This window comes from Citrus clementina, unplaced genomic scaffold, assembly GCF_000493195.1.
Source record: "Citrus clementina cultivar Clemenules unplaced genomic scaffold, Citrus_clementina_v1.0 scaffold_2, whole genome shotgun sequence".
Lineage (NCBI taxonomy): Eukaryota > Viridiplantae > Streptophyta > Magnoliopsida > Sapindales > Rutaceae > Citrus > Citrus x clementina.
In genome coordinates this window covers 31177429-31192304 of record NW_006262688.1, presented here as the reverse complement: position 1 = coordinate 31192304, position 14876 = coordinate 31177429, and the positions used below count along the sequence as shown (strand labels likewise).

General features: G+C 35.5%; 3 protein-coding genes across 3 annotated transcripts; all 3 read left to right on the top strand.

Annotated features, from left to right (window-relative positions):
• The first annotated feature begins 764 nt into the window (after window positions 1-764).
• Window positions 765-2580, top strand: LOC18051742 (cannabidiolic acid synthase-like 1). Its single transcript, XM_006448792.2, has one exon. It carries the CDS (start codon window positions 774-776, stop codon window positions 2427-2429), a length of 1656 nt encoding a protein of 551 aa, XP_006448855.1. The 5' UTR covers window positions 765-773; the 3' UTR covers window positions 2430-2580.
• A 4429-nt stretch (window positions 2581-7009) lies between these two features.
• LOC18051741 (berberine bridge enzyme-like 18) lies at window positions 7010-10159 on the top strand. The gene has a single exon (XM_006448791.2). It carries the CDS (start codon window positions 7397-7399, stop codon window positions 9059-9061), a length of 1665 nt encoding a protein of 554 aa, XP_006448854.1. The 5' UTR covers window positions 7010-7396; the 3' UTR covers window positions 9062-10159.
• Window positions 10160-12555: 2396 nt separating this feature from the next.
• Window positions 12556-14199, top strand: LOC18051739 (berberine bridge enzyme-like 18). The gene has a single exon (XM_006448789.1). It carries the CDS (start codon window positions 12556-12558, stop codon window positions 14197-14199), a length of 1644 nt encoding a protein of 547 aa, XP_006448852.1.
• The last annotated feature ends 677 nt before the right edge of the window (window positions 14200-14876 follow it).

Genomic DNA, 14876 nt, shown 5'->3' with positions numbered 1-14876 from the left:
TAAAAAACTGTCAAATACAACTTTATGTGAAAAACGATGGTTTATTTAACGGACTAAATGAAAAAAAAATAGCAGATCAAATTCTATATTTTGTCTCAGATATAATTAACATAGGCTAAATTCTGAAATCAAATGACTGCCAAAGCTTTTGGTAGGACCCACCACTAGCCAAGTGGTAATCAAAGCCATTGATTTCTAGCCCCCTTGACTTGACCGACCATAACGATGAATGATTCTTGTATTCGCCACGTCCCTCTTGCCATCTTCTATTCTATTTCTCAAATGGAAACACAGCAACCTGAGCAACCAAATTAAGCTAAGGCAAAGCAATCTCTGTTCTCTTGTTAGGTACCAAACTTCTCCACTCAACAAAAGTCATAGGCTGTTCTTATCCTCAGATAATTTAAAAAAAATGAATTTGCAAGTTATAAGGGAGAGCTTCCGCGAAAATCAATATTAATTAACTATTTTACATGTCCGTATGCCAATTGCAATTTCTGAATCATCATTATGTATAATAACACTATCGAGGAAAGTCGATGTAGCCAACTAGATATGATCAAGATTAATATCTATATGTATATATAGTCTTGATACATTGTGCTCTTACTTTAGGTTTTTTTAATTTCCATAATACGTGTTTTAGGTATCAAAAATATTGACCGCCCTGAACGTTCAAATTTTGTAATGTTGAATGACATAAGCTTTCATGGTACTATAAATAAGGGAGTTTATAATCACCAGTATGCACCAAATCAAAATTATTAACAGAAATGAAGTCTCCTTGCTCTTCAATCATCCCATTTGTTATTTCACTTCTTTTATCATGTAATTGTTGGGTTACTTCTGCGGACATTCATGCAACTTCTTCAGTGCCCGATGAGAATTTATTTCTTCATTGCCTTTCGCTGCACTCTGATAGCTCCTCTTCCATTTCTAAAGTGACTTACACCAAAATCAATTCTTCATATTCATCCGTCTTGAATTTTACCATACAAAACTTCAGATTCTCAACCCCCAACACCCCAAAACCTCTAGTCATCATCACACCATTAGACGTATCCCAAGTTCAAGCAGCTATTAAATGTTCCAAAAAGCATGGCTTGCAAATTAGGGTGCGGAGTGGTGGTCATGACTTTGAGGGTCTATCTTATGTTTCTCAAGTTCCTTTTGTCGTCATTGATTTGCTAAATCTTAGTGAAATCAATGTTGATGCAGTAGCGAAAACAGCTTGGGTTCAAGCTGGTGCAACCCTTGGCCAACTTTATTATAGAATTGCTGAGAAAAGTAAAAATCTTGGCTTTCCAGCCGGGCTTTGCCCTACAGTTGGGGCTGGTGGACACATTAGTGGTGGAGGATATGGCGTCATGTTGCGTAAATTTGGCCTTGCTGCCGATAACATTGTTGATGCACACTTGATTGACGCCAATGGTAGATTCCTTGATAGAGAATCAATGGGCGAAGATCTATTTTGGGCCATTCGGGGCGGTGGGATAGGAGCTAGCTTTGGAGTGATCGTTGCATGGAAAGTAAGGCTAGTCCCTGTTCCATCTACTGTGACTCGGTGCCTAGTTACAAGAAACCTGGAACAAAATGCAACAAATATCGTTCACAAATGGCAGTACGTTGCAAATAAGCTTCATGAAGATTTATTTATCGAAGTCACCTTAACCAGGATGAATTCAACAATGGTGGCTACATTTTCGTTAGTCTTTCAAGGTGGGGTTGATAGGCTCCTTCCATTGATGCAGGAGAGCTTCCCTGAGCTCGGCTTGACAAAAGAAGACTGCACAGAAATGAGTTGGATTGAATCAGTCCACAATCTTGCTGGATTCGATAAGGGACAGTCCTTGGATTTATTGCTTGATAGGAATGCTAGATCCAATGGGGTTGTTGTGAATGGTACAACAAAAGATTTTTTCAAAGGGAAAGCGGACTATGTGAAGCAGCCAATCCCTCAAAATGCATTCGAAGGAATATATGATAAGTTCTATGAAAAAGAAGGACAAAGGGCTTTCATGGTATTGGTTCCTTATGGAGGGAAAATGAGTGAAATTTCAGAGTCTGAAACTCCGTTCCCACATAGGGCTGGTAACTTATACAAAATTTTTTACGGAGTTGCTTGGGGAGAAGATAGAACAACTCGAAGACACATTGATTGGATCAGAAGATTGTACGGTTACATGACTCCCTATGTCTCAAAAAATCCCCGAGAGGCATATATCAATTACAGGGATCTTGACATCGGAACAAATAACCAAGGATATACAAGCATTAAACAAGCTAGCGTCTGGGGCAACAAATATTTCAAGAACAATTTCAAAAGGTTGGTTCGTGTGAAGTCTATGGTGGATCCTCATAATTTATTTCGAAATGAACAAAGCATTCCGCCACTCACGTCTTGGAGGAAGAAAAATAATGGTGATTAAATATTACTTTTGTGTTTTTTTGACGTGTCCCTAGCAGTTTATTTATTCATTTGAATAAGCGACCTCGCAATAAAAATATACAGGGTTACATTTGTATTGGTAAATATATTCTGCTTTGTAATGATTTGCAGCATGAATCTTCATGCATAGTCTAATGAATCTCATCTGTTCTATTTTGAATAAATAAATATTTTCTTCTCTTAGTGTCCTTATTTTCTTCCACTATTTATCTTGAAAGGTGTTAAACTGTTAACATATATTTAGACTTTTGTATTTAGGGGTATTTATCATTTTTTTAGAACAATATAGACTAAAGTGTATTTGTACTACAGCACTTCAAGGGGAAATTTGGCAATCTATGGGGACCTTTGTTACTCCAATTGGAAAATGCTATTTTCACTTAACATTTGCACGCAAAATTGTACATGACAAATTAAATAAAATGAGAACACTTGTATATAAAAGACAAATTTGATAAAGTGCATGAGTTTGTTTTGTAATGAAATATTTCTTATTTTAGTGGTTATGTGCAATTTTATGTATAATATCATATGCAAATAGCATTACTCTTTATCAATTTTATTAATTTTCCGAAGGTATTTATCACGAAAACAAAGCACGATTGTCCTAGTCCACGCGGAGAGAAAAATATTTGAGACTTTTGAAATCCCAAATGCTACCGTGCACAAAAGGATTACTGGAAAATTGAATTTGTGAAATCGATTTACTCTGTTGCATGGGGTAGTTCTCTCTCGTATCCTAGGGTCTTAAGCTCTGATATGTAATAACGAAAAATCTCTTGCCTTTTTGAACTCCAATACCTTCCCCAGTAGCCTGATCTTTTCCTTTTCTACTAATTAATTTCCTGAGCAGGTGTCCCGACATGGATGCTGCATTGAAGGAGGTTCTTAACTCCTCACTATAGCTATTAGCTAGAACACACATCAGCCCTTCATAAGTTGCCCAACCCTTACCCAACAATCCAATAGCCATTTCGCGAAACACCACATAAGCCAAATAAATTTTGTGCCCTTCCTTCTCAATTTATGGCCGGACATCACTAAAATCCTTTATCCTTCCGACCTTCCTTCCACCATAAAAAATTAGGACAAGTCTTATAAACAAATTTTTCTTGAAAAAAGGCTCCAAATCTGTGAAGACTTGAAGATCTCAAGAATTGCCCTAATTCATTTGGGTAGACTTTCATAGGGACGGCAAGGACAAGATTGCCTACTACAACTAGTATTTCATAAAATTATCCCCATTAAAACATAAATTTTCCTTAAGTTGATATAAATTTAAGACTTAATTCAAGAAAATTGAAGGAAAATTTTACTTTTTAGTGGGGTCAATTGCCTACTCTAAGCCGAAGAGTAAATCCACTCCTGGATATGGGGTATGAACAGAAGAAGTAAAACTAAAACATTGAGATTTTAATGAGAAATGATTTTAATTAAGGTTAAATTTGTCATTAAGAGGTGTGTTATATAATGAGAGCAGATCAGCAACCACTTGAAATTACATCTAACATTTACATCAATTTACAACTTTCAGATTAACAGCTAATCAATAGTTCAGATTAAATGAATTAATATTTAAGATACTAAATACTTTCAGTGAACGACAAAGAATACCAATCCCTCTCTCACAAAATACTCAGTTTATTCACCATCAGGTATTAAACGACAAAGAATACCAAAAGTTTATATCATCAACACTGGTTTATGAAGTTAAAGTGAGGGAAACTTGTTCTTTGGGAGGGCAACATTACTCCTTAAAATAGATAAATAGATATACGTAACCCTTCCGATGTTTAGTCTTCAATTTTTATTGTTTGTGAACTATAAAATGAAGGAACGTGATAAATTGATCTGCGGAGAATTTTGAACAGGATTGCCGTGATTTGAGTATTATTTTAGAACTTAATTCATTGAGTCTCTTTTTTTTTTTTAAAAAAAAAAAATTCGTGTATTGTTTTTAGTCATTCTAATTTAGATGATGTGATTTATTTTAAACTTTTATAGGGCTGGCAAGGACTTCGAAATATCAGTGGTCCAATGATTTTTAGATATCCAAATTGAGTTGAGCATCAAGGTTTACTAGTTCCTGGTCTCATGATTTTGACTTTTGACCTACCGTAATTCTGGTAATGTTTCAAAAATTGTAATGTGTTAGTTTATATCTCTGTTATGTTCAAAAATCTTAATGTGTTAGTTTATAACTCTGTTATTTGGCCAATTCGGATTTTCGTTTGCTATCGAATTGAATTTGAACGAATTGACTACAACAACGTTTGAGTTGAACATATTATGATTTTTTTATACATCGACTTCTTTTGTGAATCATTGAAATTAAATTTGTCTTCTTACTTTTTAATCGACTATTACAGGGATCCTTATTGACTAAAGAAATAAAGCAATTAACATGAGTTTGATAATATATTGTTTCTGGAAAATTAAGGGGAAATAATTGATGGTGAATATTTTGTGTCAGTGAAAATTTCTTTTAGAGAAAAATGGTTGTTTAAGCGATAAAATAAGAGAACTAGAAAATGAAGATGGAAAAAAATATTTATTGGCGTTATAAGGAGAGTGAAGGATTGTGGGTCTAAGGAAGTATTTAACCTCACGTAATCTGATCCATTGATTATTTATTAATCTTAAGGTTATAAATTAATGTAAAACTAAGTGTAATAATAATAACCTGAAAACTAAGTGTAATAATAATAACCTGAAAACTAGAAGGCCATCTGATCATTTCCTCCTCAACTCCGTTCTATGTATAACGGGGTTTTTACTCCATCCGGCGTCCGCCGTTGCTGGTTGTTCGGGGTCGATTTGGCAATCTCCCACGAAGAAGGTAAGGGAAGGGTGTGGGTTGGTTGATTAAATCTGTGGTGAATTTTCTCAACAAAATTTTCTTTTCTCGTTTTTTAATTTCTCTTACAAAGTTGCCATTCAACTCCTCAAGAGCTGATTCTGTCCATCAAAATGCGGACTTCTATTGTAGAAGTTAGTTAACGCAAAAGGTACAAACCCAATTTTGGTATTCGAAAATAATTTAAGTAAACTTTAAAACCAAAGTTATCCATTATTAATGAAATACAGAGAGCGGAGTTAAATGACCAACTATATAAGACGGAGCAAGAGTGCAAGATTACTCTTAAGTTATTATAACAAATTTTAGGAGAATGAGAACAGCAGAAATAAGGTAAGACTAATTTTGCAACCGGCTCCAACCCGTCAATCCAGTGATTTCTAATAAGCATGGCAATACGTTGGCGGCCATCTTATTATTTTGCAGGCTGTACCTAACCGAACCCGTAAGGCTTCCAATACCCTCCCAGGCATTGTTGTTGTTCTTGGGGGTTACTAACAGAATCGGTAACGTAGCCGGAGGCGGAGCATTCAACAAAATGTCATTTTCCGTACTTTGCCACTGGTAAATGAGTAATTAATGCAACCTTGACAAAAGTAATTTGACTAATCTTGAGGCATTACTCCTCCTGAATATTCAAAGTCGTTGGAGTAAGTGGGGCCACTGGGGGGGGTCTTGCTCCGGTGTATAATCTGCACCGTAGAGTCTTGGAACTGAAATTAATTTACCTGCATTTGACACTTGTCAAAGAGATTGACCGGCTACTCAGGTAAAACCCGGTTTGTTAACAAAGAAAATGTTGACTAATGTGAGGGTTGAAAGTTGAAACAAAAAATGGATACAAAAGAGTTTAAAAGATTTTTTAATTAAATTTTACTATCATCTAGAAAGAATTAATTGAATTATAAAAATAATTTTTCATAATAAAATATGATCATTAGGTATTGGTTTATTTATTTATTTCAAAGTTATTTTGAGTTTATCAACAAAATAATCATTATACCAAAGAATAGGATTCAAAGATAATAGAATTCATAATTTACAACTGTAAAAATATTTTCGTATTTTAATTTAATCAAATTCACATTTGTTCTTTTATGTAGTTTCTTCTAGTACTGAACTATTATTACAGAAATATTCTAAGTATATTAAAAGGGTAGGAAAAGTCATAACTCATGTGTAAAATAAAAGAAAAAAAAATCAGCTCCTTTTCACACTGGCTGCATTGACCAATGCAGTTCCCAAGCTCCCAGGTTTCGCTCACTCCAAAGTTATCACAACCCTCCATTTTCTATCTGCTAATCCAACGGTCACTATTAATTTTGCTGCATGATGCAGATTATGCACCGTAGGCGGATCCCTTTCGGCGTGATCAACGGCAACGGCATCGCGTTTCCTGCCAACGGCAAAGAAAATTCAAATCGAGTGGTGCCTACGACTAACTTTAAGCAGCAACTGGCGATAGTGGAGAAAAAAGACAAAAGGAGCCGACAAAAACGAGTCAATTTTCGTTTTTTCTTGCGACTGTCATAATCATATTATGACATTTCTTAACTTTTAGAGGAAAAGCACTTATACGGGCTGGTGCGCTACTTCAGTCGGTGGCGATGGTGTGATCACCCACTAAGAATCTTTCATTTTATAGGTACAACAAAATTAGAATCTGCAATAATTGTGTAATTTTATATATTTTTAAGTTGGATCCATTGAAATCCAGTTGGATGGGTGGAATCCATTGAAATTTAACGACTAAATGGGATTCTGGCACGGTAACACAGTTAGATCATAAATTCTCCCTACTTTTTTGATAAATATTTGAGTCCCTCAATAAATTTATTAGACTGCCAAGAAATAACAGACCTTTATAAACGGGCGCGCCACCTCAGCCTGCACTTGCCCCAACAGAAAATTCTTCCCTTCTAGAGTAAATTTAGATGTGTTTGACCCTCGAGAACATTGACTTTTTGCAGTCGTTGAACAAGATAATTAATTTAGCTTTTGGAGTGGCAGATAAGAAGAAGGATCCATGTGTCCATAAATAAGGGGAGTCTCTTGTGTACTCGTTTGCACCTAATAAACACCAAACGAAAATGAAGTCTCCTTGCTCTTCTGTCATCCCATTGGTTTTTGTTCTTCTTTTATCATATAATAGTTGGGTTAGTTATGCCAACGTTCATGCAACTTCTTCAAAGCCGGCTGATCACCATGATGAGAATTTGTTTCTTGATTGCCTTTCTATGCACCCTGATAACTCCTCCTCCATTTCTCAAGTGATTTACACCAAATACAGCCCTTCATATTCGTCCGTCTTGAGCTCTTCCGCACAGAACTTGAGGTTCTCAACCCCCAACACCCCAAAACCTCAGGTCATCATCACCCCATTAGACGTATCCCAAGTTCAAGCATCCATTAAATGTTCCAAAAAGCATGGCTTCCAAATCAGGGTGCGTAGTGGTGGTCATGACTTTGAGGGTCTATCTTATGTTTCTCAGGTCCCGTTTGCCGTCGTTGATTTGATAAATCTTAGCAAAATCAGTGTTGATGCAAAACAGAAAACAGCTTGGGTTCAATCTGGCGCCACCCTCGGCCAACTCTATTATAGGATTGCTGAGAAGAGTAAAAATCTTGGCTTTCCAGGCGGAGTTTGCCCTACTGTTGGGGTTGGTGGACATTTTAGTGGCGGAGGATATGGTAGCATGTTGCGTAAATTTGGCCTCGCTGCTGATAACATTGTTGATGCACACTTGATTGACGCCCGTGGCAGATTGCTTGATAGAAAATCAATGGGAGAGGATCTATTTTGGGCCATTCGAGGCGGTGGAGGAGCTAGCTTCGGAGTCGTCGTTGCGTGGAAACTAAGGCTGGTCACTGTTCCATCAACTGTGACTCGATTCAGAATTACAAGAACCCTGGAACAAAATGCAACAAAGATTGTTCACAAATGGCAGTACGTTGCAAATAATCTTCATGAAGATTTAGTGATCGAAGTTGGCTTAATCAAGATGAATTCGTCAATGGTGGCTGTATTTTCATCCTTGTTTCTAGGTGGGGTTGATAGGCTCCTTCCGCTGATGCAGGAGGGCTTCCCTGAGCTCGGATTGAAGAAGGATGACTGCACAGAAATGAGCTGGATTGAATCAGTCCACAATCTTGCGGGATTCGATAAGGGACAGTCCTTGGATTTGTTGCTTGATAGGAATGCTAGATCCAATGGGCTTGTTGTGAAATCTACAACAAAAAGTCCTTTCAAAGCAAAAGCAGATTACGTCAAGCAGCCTATCCCTGAAAATGCATTTGAAGGAATATATGATAAGTTTTATAAAGAAGAGGGAGAAACGGCTTTCATTGTATTGGTTCCTTATGGTGGGAAAATGAGTGAGATATCAGAGTCTGAGACTCCATTCCCACATAGAGCTGGTAACTTATACAAAATTTTTTACGGAGTTTCTTGGAGAGGAGATGGAATATCTCAAAGACATATTGACTGGATCAGGAGCTTGTACAGTTACATGACACCCTATGTTTCAAAAAATCCCCGAGAAGCATATGTCAATTACAGGGATCTTGACATCGGAACAAATAACCAAGGATACACAAGCATAGAACAAGCTAGCATTTGGGGCAACAAATATTTCAAGAACAATTTCAAAAGGTTGGTTCATGTGAAGACTATGGTTGATCCTCATAATTTCTTCAGAAATGAACAAAGTATTCCACCACTTACATCTCGGAGGAAGAAAAACGATGGTGATTAAATATTACTTTTGGGTATCTTGAAGTGTCCCGAATAGCTAATAACTAGACAGTATTGTATTATAAATGTTATTTGTACTATTGTTTAATAAAATCTGTCTCATAGTTTATTTAAAATTCATGTCAAGAGATCCTTTATAGCAGTCAGAAGAACAAAAATGGCCTCATAATATAGTAACTGATCACATGTATTGAGTACTAACAGGGTATGTAGCATAAGAAAATTGAAGGATCAGGAAAATTTTTTAAGTATCTCCACTATGATAGAGAAGACGAAACCCGTACGTAGCAGCAGCAGCCAAAAATTTGCATCTAAGAATCTTCTTTGACCAAATATCTGGCTAATAGTCAAGGTGGATTTTTTAACTTAATTTCAACAGGTCGTGACAATCAAATAGATTATCTATCAAGAAAACACCAGTTTGGATTACAGTTGGTATGCAGTTCCATGATTGGAGGATGAGGCATTTGGATTCAATATTCACGAGACAGAAGTAAACAATAAATTTCTCCAAGAGCAATTTTCTTTCGATAGAAAAAGTTTCAGTCTATGTCTTATTACTTGCAGGTTGCCAATTAATCTCCTTCTATTAAAATAAGAAGACAAAAAATGTTGCAATCGATTAGCACAGCCAGACCATCCAATTTTGAGACTGGGTTTATAAGAGTAACCAACCAATAATATGCTTTGGGAGATTAAGAAAAGAAACTCAATAACAATCAATATCCAAACAAGCAGTCAAAGCCAAAACATGAAATTCGGTCCACATAGATACTCACAAACAAGCTGCAAATAAACAAATAGAAATAGCTCCACATCAGATGCTAACCACAAGAAATAAAACAAATTAAACCTGATGACACCAAGCAGCGACAACCTTACATCTTCTTCCCACGCCATTTCAGCGACTTGGTTCCTGATCAACGAAGCAGCGAATTGGGACAACGTAGCAAGATATCGCAATCGCCGTCTCCATTTAACAATTTTCTTTGTTTTTTTTGTCGAAATTGTACGATATAATCCAAGTTCTAGAAAACAAATTTTAATCGCTTGGGTCGGCAAAATGGTATGGCTGAAAATGCCTCCACGCCGTCGATTCTTATATCCAATAGTCAGACATGGTCAAGGACCTGAGCGACAAAGACGTGCAATTAAGAAGGACATAAGTGAAGCATATTTTAAAACTTCTGCCTTTCTAGCTTCTTTCAACAAACAGTAAGGACTTTACGGATAAAAACCCCGCAGCTTTAAATCACGCTCGATCTCGAATGACTAGCGTAACAAGACATCTCCAAAAAGAAAGAGAGTAAGAAACTTTATTCATCAATTTCTTAGATAGTTCATTCATGTCTTCATGAAGGGATTAGGTTTCTTGTACCTGTGAAAAAATTGATCTAGATTAATTGGTATTGATTTTTGTTGACAAAATCTTTCTTCTATTTTTTTTTTCATTTTTCTTGTCTCTTCTTCTAAGATCGATATTAATAATGGACAGAGATAAGAGAGCTATGTTAAATTAAATATTTTTATTTTGTGACTTCATTCAATCAATAATGTTATTTTCATATTATTGAGAAAAAAGTGAAAAAAGAATATACTGGACACAGTTTCCAAGTGTTATCTTAATATTTTCATCCTAAGTTTTAATGTGATATTTATTTATTAGATGGTTAATTTTATAACTTACATTATTAGTGAATAATATTATTAGTACCAAAAATAGCACAAAAAATAGCAAGAGTAAAAAGAAAAAAATTCTTGTAATGAAATTTTTTTTTTTTGGTTATGTAGTTTTTTCTTTTCATTTTTTTTTGTCTTCTACACTTCTAGTGATGGATTGTTATTTTTTGTGCACACACACTATTGATGACAATTGGTGGGGGGGGGGGGGGGGGGGTCGACAAATCCATACCTACCCCTAATAATCCCAAACCCTCCCGGTCCCTATCATAATTGCTTGCGACAAGGGGATGAGGAACCCTGAATAATAAAAGAGGATGGTCGAGAGTACTCAATCCCCAAATAACAAAGACTTTTATTTTCTAAATTTAGTTTAATTATATTAAGTAAAAGTATAAAATATTATTACTAAAATAAAAATATTAAAATAAACTAAAGTAATTAAAATAATTTCCATTAAAATTTCAACATCATCAACATTACAAGATATGTATGAAATTTAAGCAAAAGCAAAGACTCAAATTCGATAATGGTGGCAAATTTCAAATATTTATATTAGCTCTTATTTATATAATTTTTAATAAATATTATGATTTTTTTAAAATATCCATACTGTTAAAATTTTAAACATATTAACTAAAAATTTTAGAAGAAAATTGAAATAAAAAACAGAAAAGAGAACATGAGGTGGGATGAGGATTTCAGCGAATCTCAATTCTTTTCCCGAATAAGATATTGGGTATTTAATTATCTTGATCCCTTTCCCAAATAACAAATTGTTATAAAATTATCCCTATATCCTCTTCGAATGGAAAAAATTCATGAGGACTCTTACCACTTGGAGATTTTTTATGTCCTTACATTTATTAAAATTAATTATTACTAATATTATTTTTACCATAATTAGGATATTGTTTGACTGTATCATTATTAAAAAAAATAAAAAAAATGTAAACGTGAGAAGGGAAGAAGAGAGAGTTTGCCAAATAGACCCAAACAAATAACCTATTACATATATATTAATTATATAGGCAAGCAAATCTTCTGATATCATTCAGGGAGAATACTTTCGATGAGGCTACGGAGAAAGAAAAGGTGGGGGGGCGCCGGAGAACGGAGAAAAAAATATACCTTTGGCAATTGAATATGATACGCGTTATTTTGTGTGGCAAGATCCAAGAAAAAGTTGTCAAAAACATTGTATCCAAATCAAAGTTTATGGTCAGACAACATAAAAACATATTTGTTAACTAAAAAGTTTCTAACTGAACTAGACCCTGTATGAATTACGAAATCAAAAATAAATTCATCTCAGGTAATGACTAATCCTGAGGTTAGCGAAGTGATAGGCTCTTCGATCTACTCGGAAGTCGGAATACCTACGAAATTTAAAAAAACGGAACCTTCAGCGAACTTGCACATATTCTTTAATTTGCCAACAAGCATTAATATATACACCATATAATTTTAAATGTTATCCGTGTCAGGATTTTCCTGTTGCAACCTCTGAGTCAATCATAAAATATATTGAACATAAGTGCTATGAATCATCCAGGAAAATCGAATGTGGTCAACTAGATTATCGAGGTAAAAAAGAAAACCATATTAAATTTCCCAAATTCTGAAACTTGATACGCTGCTGATCTTACATTTATGTTTGTTAATTTTCACACGTATTGACGAGATTAAAAAAATTTAGATAGTCTTGACCACCCGGAATTTTCACATTTTGTGAATCTCGAACCAGATAGACTTTCGTAGTACTATAAATAAGGGAGTCTATATTCACTCTTATGCACCAAAACATTAACCGAAATGAAGTGTCCTTGCTCTTCTATCATCCCATTTGTTTTTGTTCTTCTTTTATCATGTGATTATCGGGTTACTTTTGCCGACCTTCGCGCAACTTCTTCAGTGTCCGATGATCATCATGATGTGAATATATTTCTTGATTGCCTTTCTTTGCACTCTGATAAATCCTCCTCCATTTCCAAAGTGATTTACACCAAAAACAATTCTTCATATTCTACCGTCTTGAATTTTACCATACAAAACTTCAGGTTCGCAACCGCCAACACCCCAAAACCTCAAGTCATCATCATACCACTGCACGTGTCCCACATTCAAGCAACCATCAAATGTTCCCAAAAGCATGGCTGGCAAATTAGGGTTCGAAGTGGTGGTCATGACTTTGAGGGCCTATCTTATGTTTCTGACCATGTCCCGTTTGTCATCATTGATTTGATTAAATTAAGCGAAATAAATGTTGACGCAGAAGAGAAATCAGCTTGGGTTCAAGCTGGTGCCACTCTTGGTCAACTTTATTACCGAATTGCTGACAGAAGTAAAAATCTTGGTTTTCCAGCCGGAGTTTGCCCTACTGTTGGGGTTGGTGGACATTTTAGCGGCGGAGGGTATGGTTTCATGATGCGTAAATTTGGCCTTGCTGCTGATCATGTTGTTGATGCACACTTAATTGACGCCGAAGGTAGATTACTTGATCGAAAATCAATGGGTGAAGATCTATTTTGGGCTATTCGAGGCGGTGGAGGAGCCAGCTTTGGAGTCGTTGTTGCATGGAAAGTCAGACTAGTCACTGTTCCATCAACTGTGACTCTATTCACCGTTATAAGAACCATGAAACAAAATGCAACGAAGATTGTTCACGAATGGCAATACATTGCAAATAAGCTTCATGAAGGTTTATTTATCGACGTCGTCTTAATCAGAGCGAATTCAACAATGGTCGCTGCATTCACTTCGTTGTTTCTAGGTGGGATTGATAGACTCCTTCTACTGATGCAGGAGAGCTTCCCAGAGCTTGGTTTGAAGAAGGAAGACTGCACAGAAATGAGCTGGATTGAATCAGCCCACACTCTCGCCGGATTCCAAAAGGAAGAGCCGTTGTATTTATTGCTTGACAGGAATTCATCTAGCAGCAAAGGGTTTTTCAAGGCAAAATCGGACTATGTTAAGCAGCCTATCCCTGAAAGCGCCTTTGAAGGTATATATGATAGGTTTGCTGAAGAAGAGGGACAAAGCGCTTTTATTGCGCTGATCCCTTATGGTGGGAAAATGAATGAGATTTCAGAGTCTGAAATTCCGTTCTCTCATAGAGCGGGTAACATATACAAAATTCTGTACGCAGTCGCTTGGGGAGAAGATGGAGCATCTCAAAGGTACATCAATTGGATCAGAAAATTGTACGGTTACATGACTCCATATGTTTCAAAAAATCCTCGAGAAGCATATCTCAACTACAGGGATCTTGACATCGGAAGAAATAACCAAGGATACACAGGCTACAAAAAAGCTAGCATTTGGGGCAAAAAATATTTCAAGAACAACTTTGATAGGTTGGTTCATGTGAAGACTACGGTTGATCCTCACAATTTCTTTAGAAATGAACAAAGCATTCCACCACTTTCGTCTAGAGTGCCGAAGAAAATTGGTGATTAAATTTTATTTTTGGGAATTTTGAAGTGTCCCTGTGGATTACTTGTGAATTTAACGTAAAAATTCAGAATAAAATTATTTTCAGGGATATATACGTGTGCATTGGCAAATAAATTCTCCTTTGTAATGATTTGCCGCATGAACTTTCATGCATATTCTAATAAATCTCATCCGTTTTATTATGAACAAACAATTCTTTTCTTCTCTTAGTTTTCTTTTTTTCTTCCATTTTTCATCTTGAAACAAGTGCTAATACATATTTAATTTTTTTTTTATTTGATGGGATATTTGTCATTTTGCTAAATTTCTTTCTCATCAAAACAAAGTACCTGAACCAGAGTAATGTGCATTTTTACCTAACTTCAAGGGGGTGTAAACCATCATCCCCAACCTTTTGATGTATAGTTGTTCGACATATGAAATAACATAATCTTCGTATCATGATTAGTAAATTTGCATCACAGCAATCATAATTTAAGAAGAAAGCCGATTAGCCGTATCAAAATTACAAATTAAATAAAGAAAAGAATATGAAACTTTATATGAAACTTATTAAAATTAAATATAAACATTTTATAACATGAAAATTTCATTAACTGTCTATAGTGTTCAATAAAGAAAGATAAAAAAAACCAACTATCTTAGAATTAAAATTTTTTTGACAATAAGCTTCTAGGCTT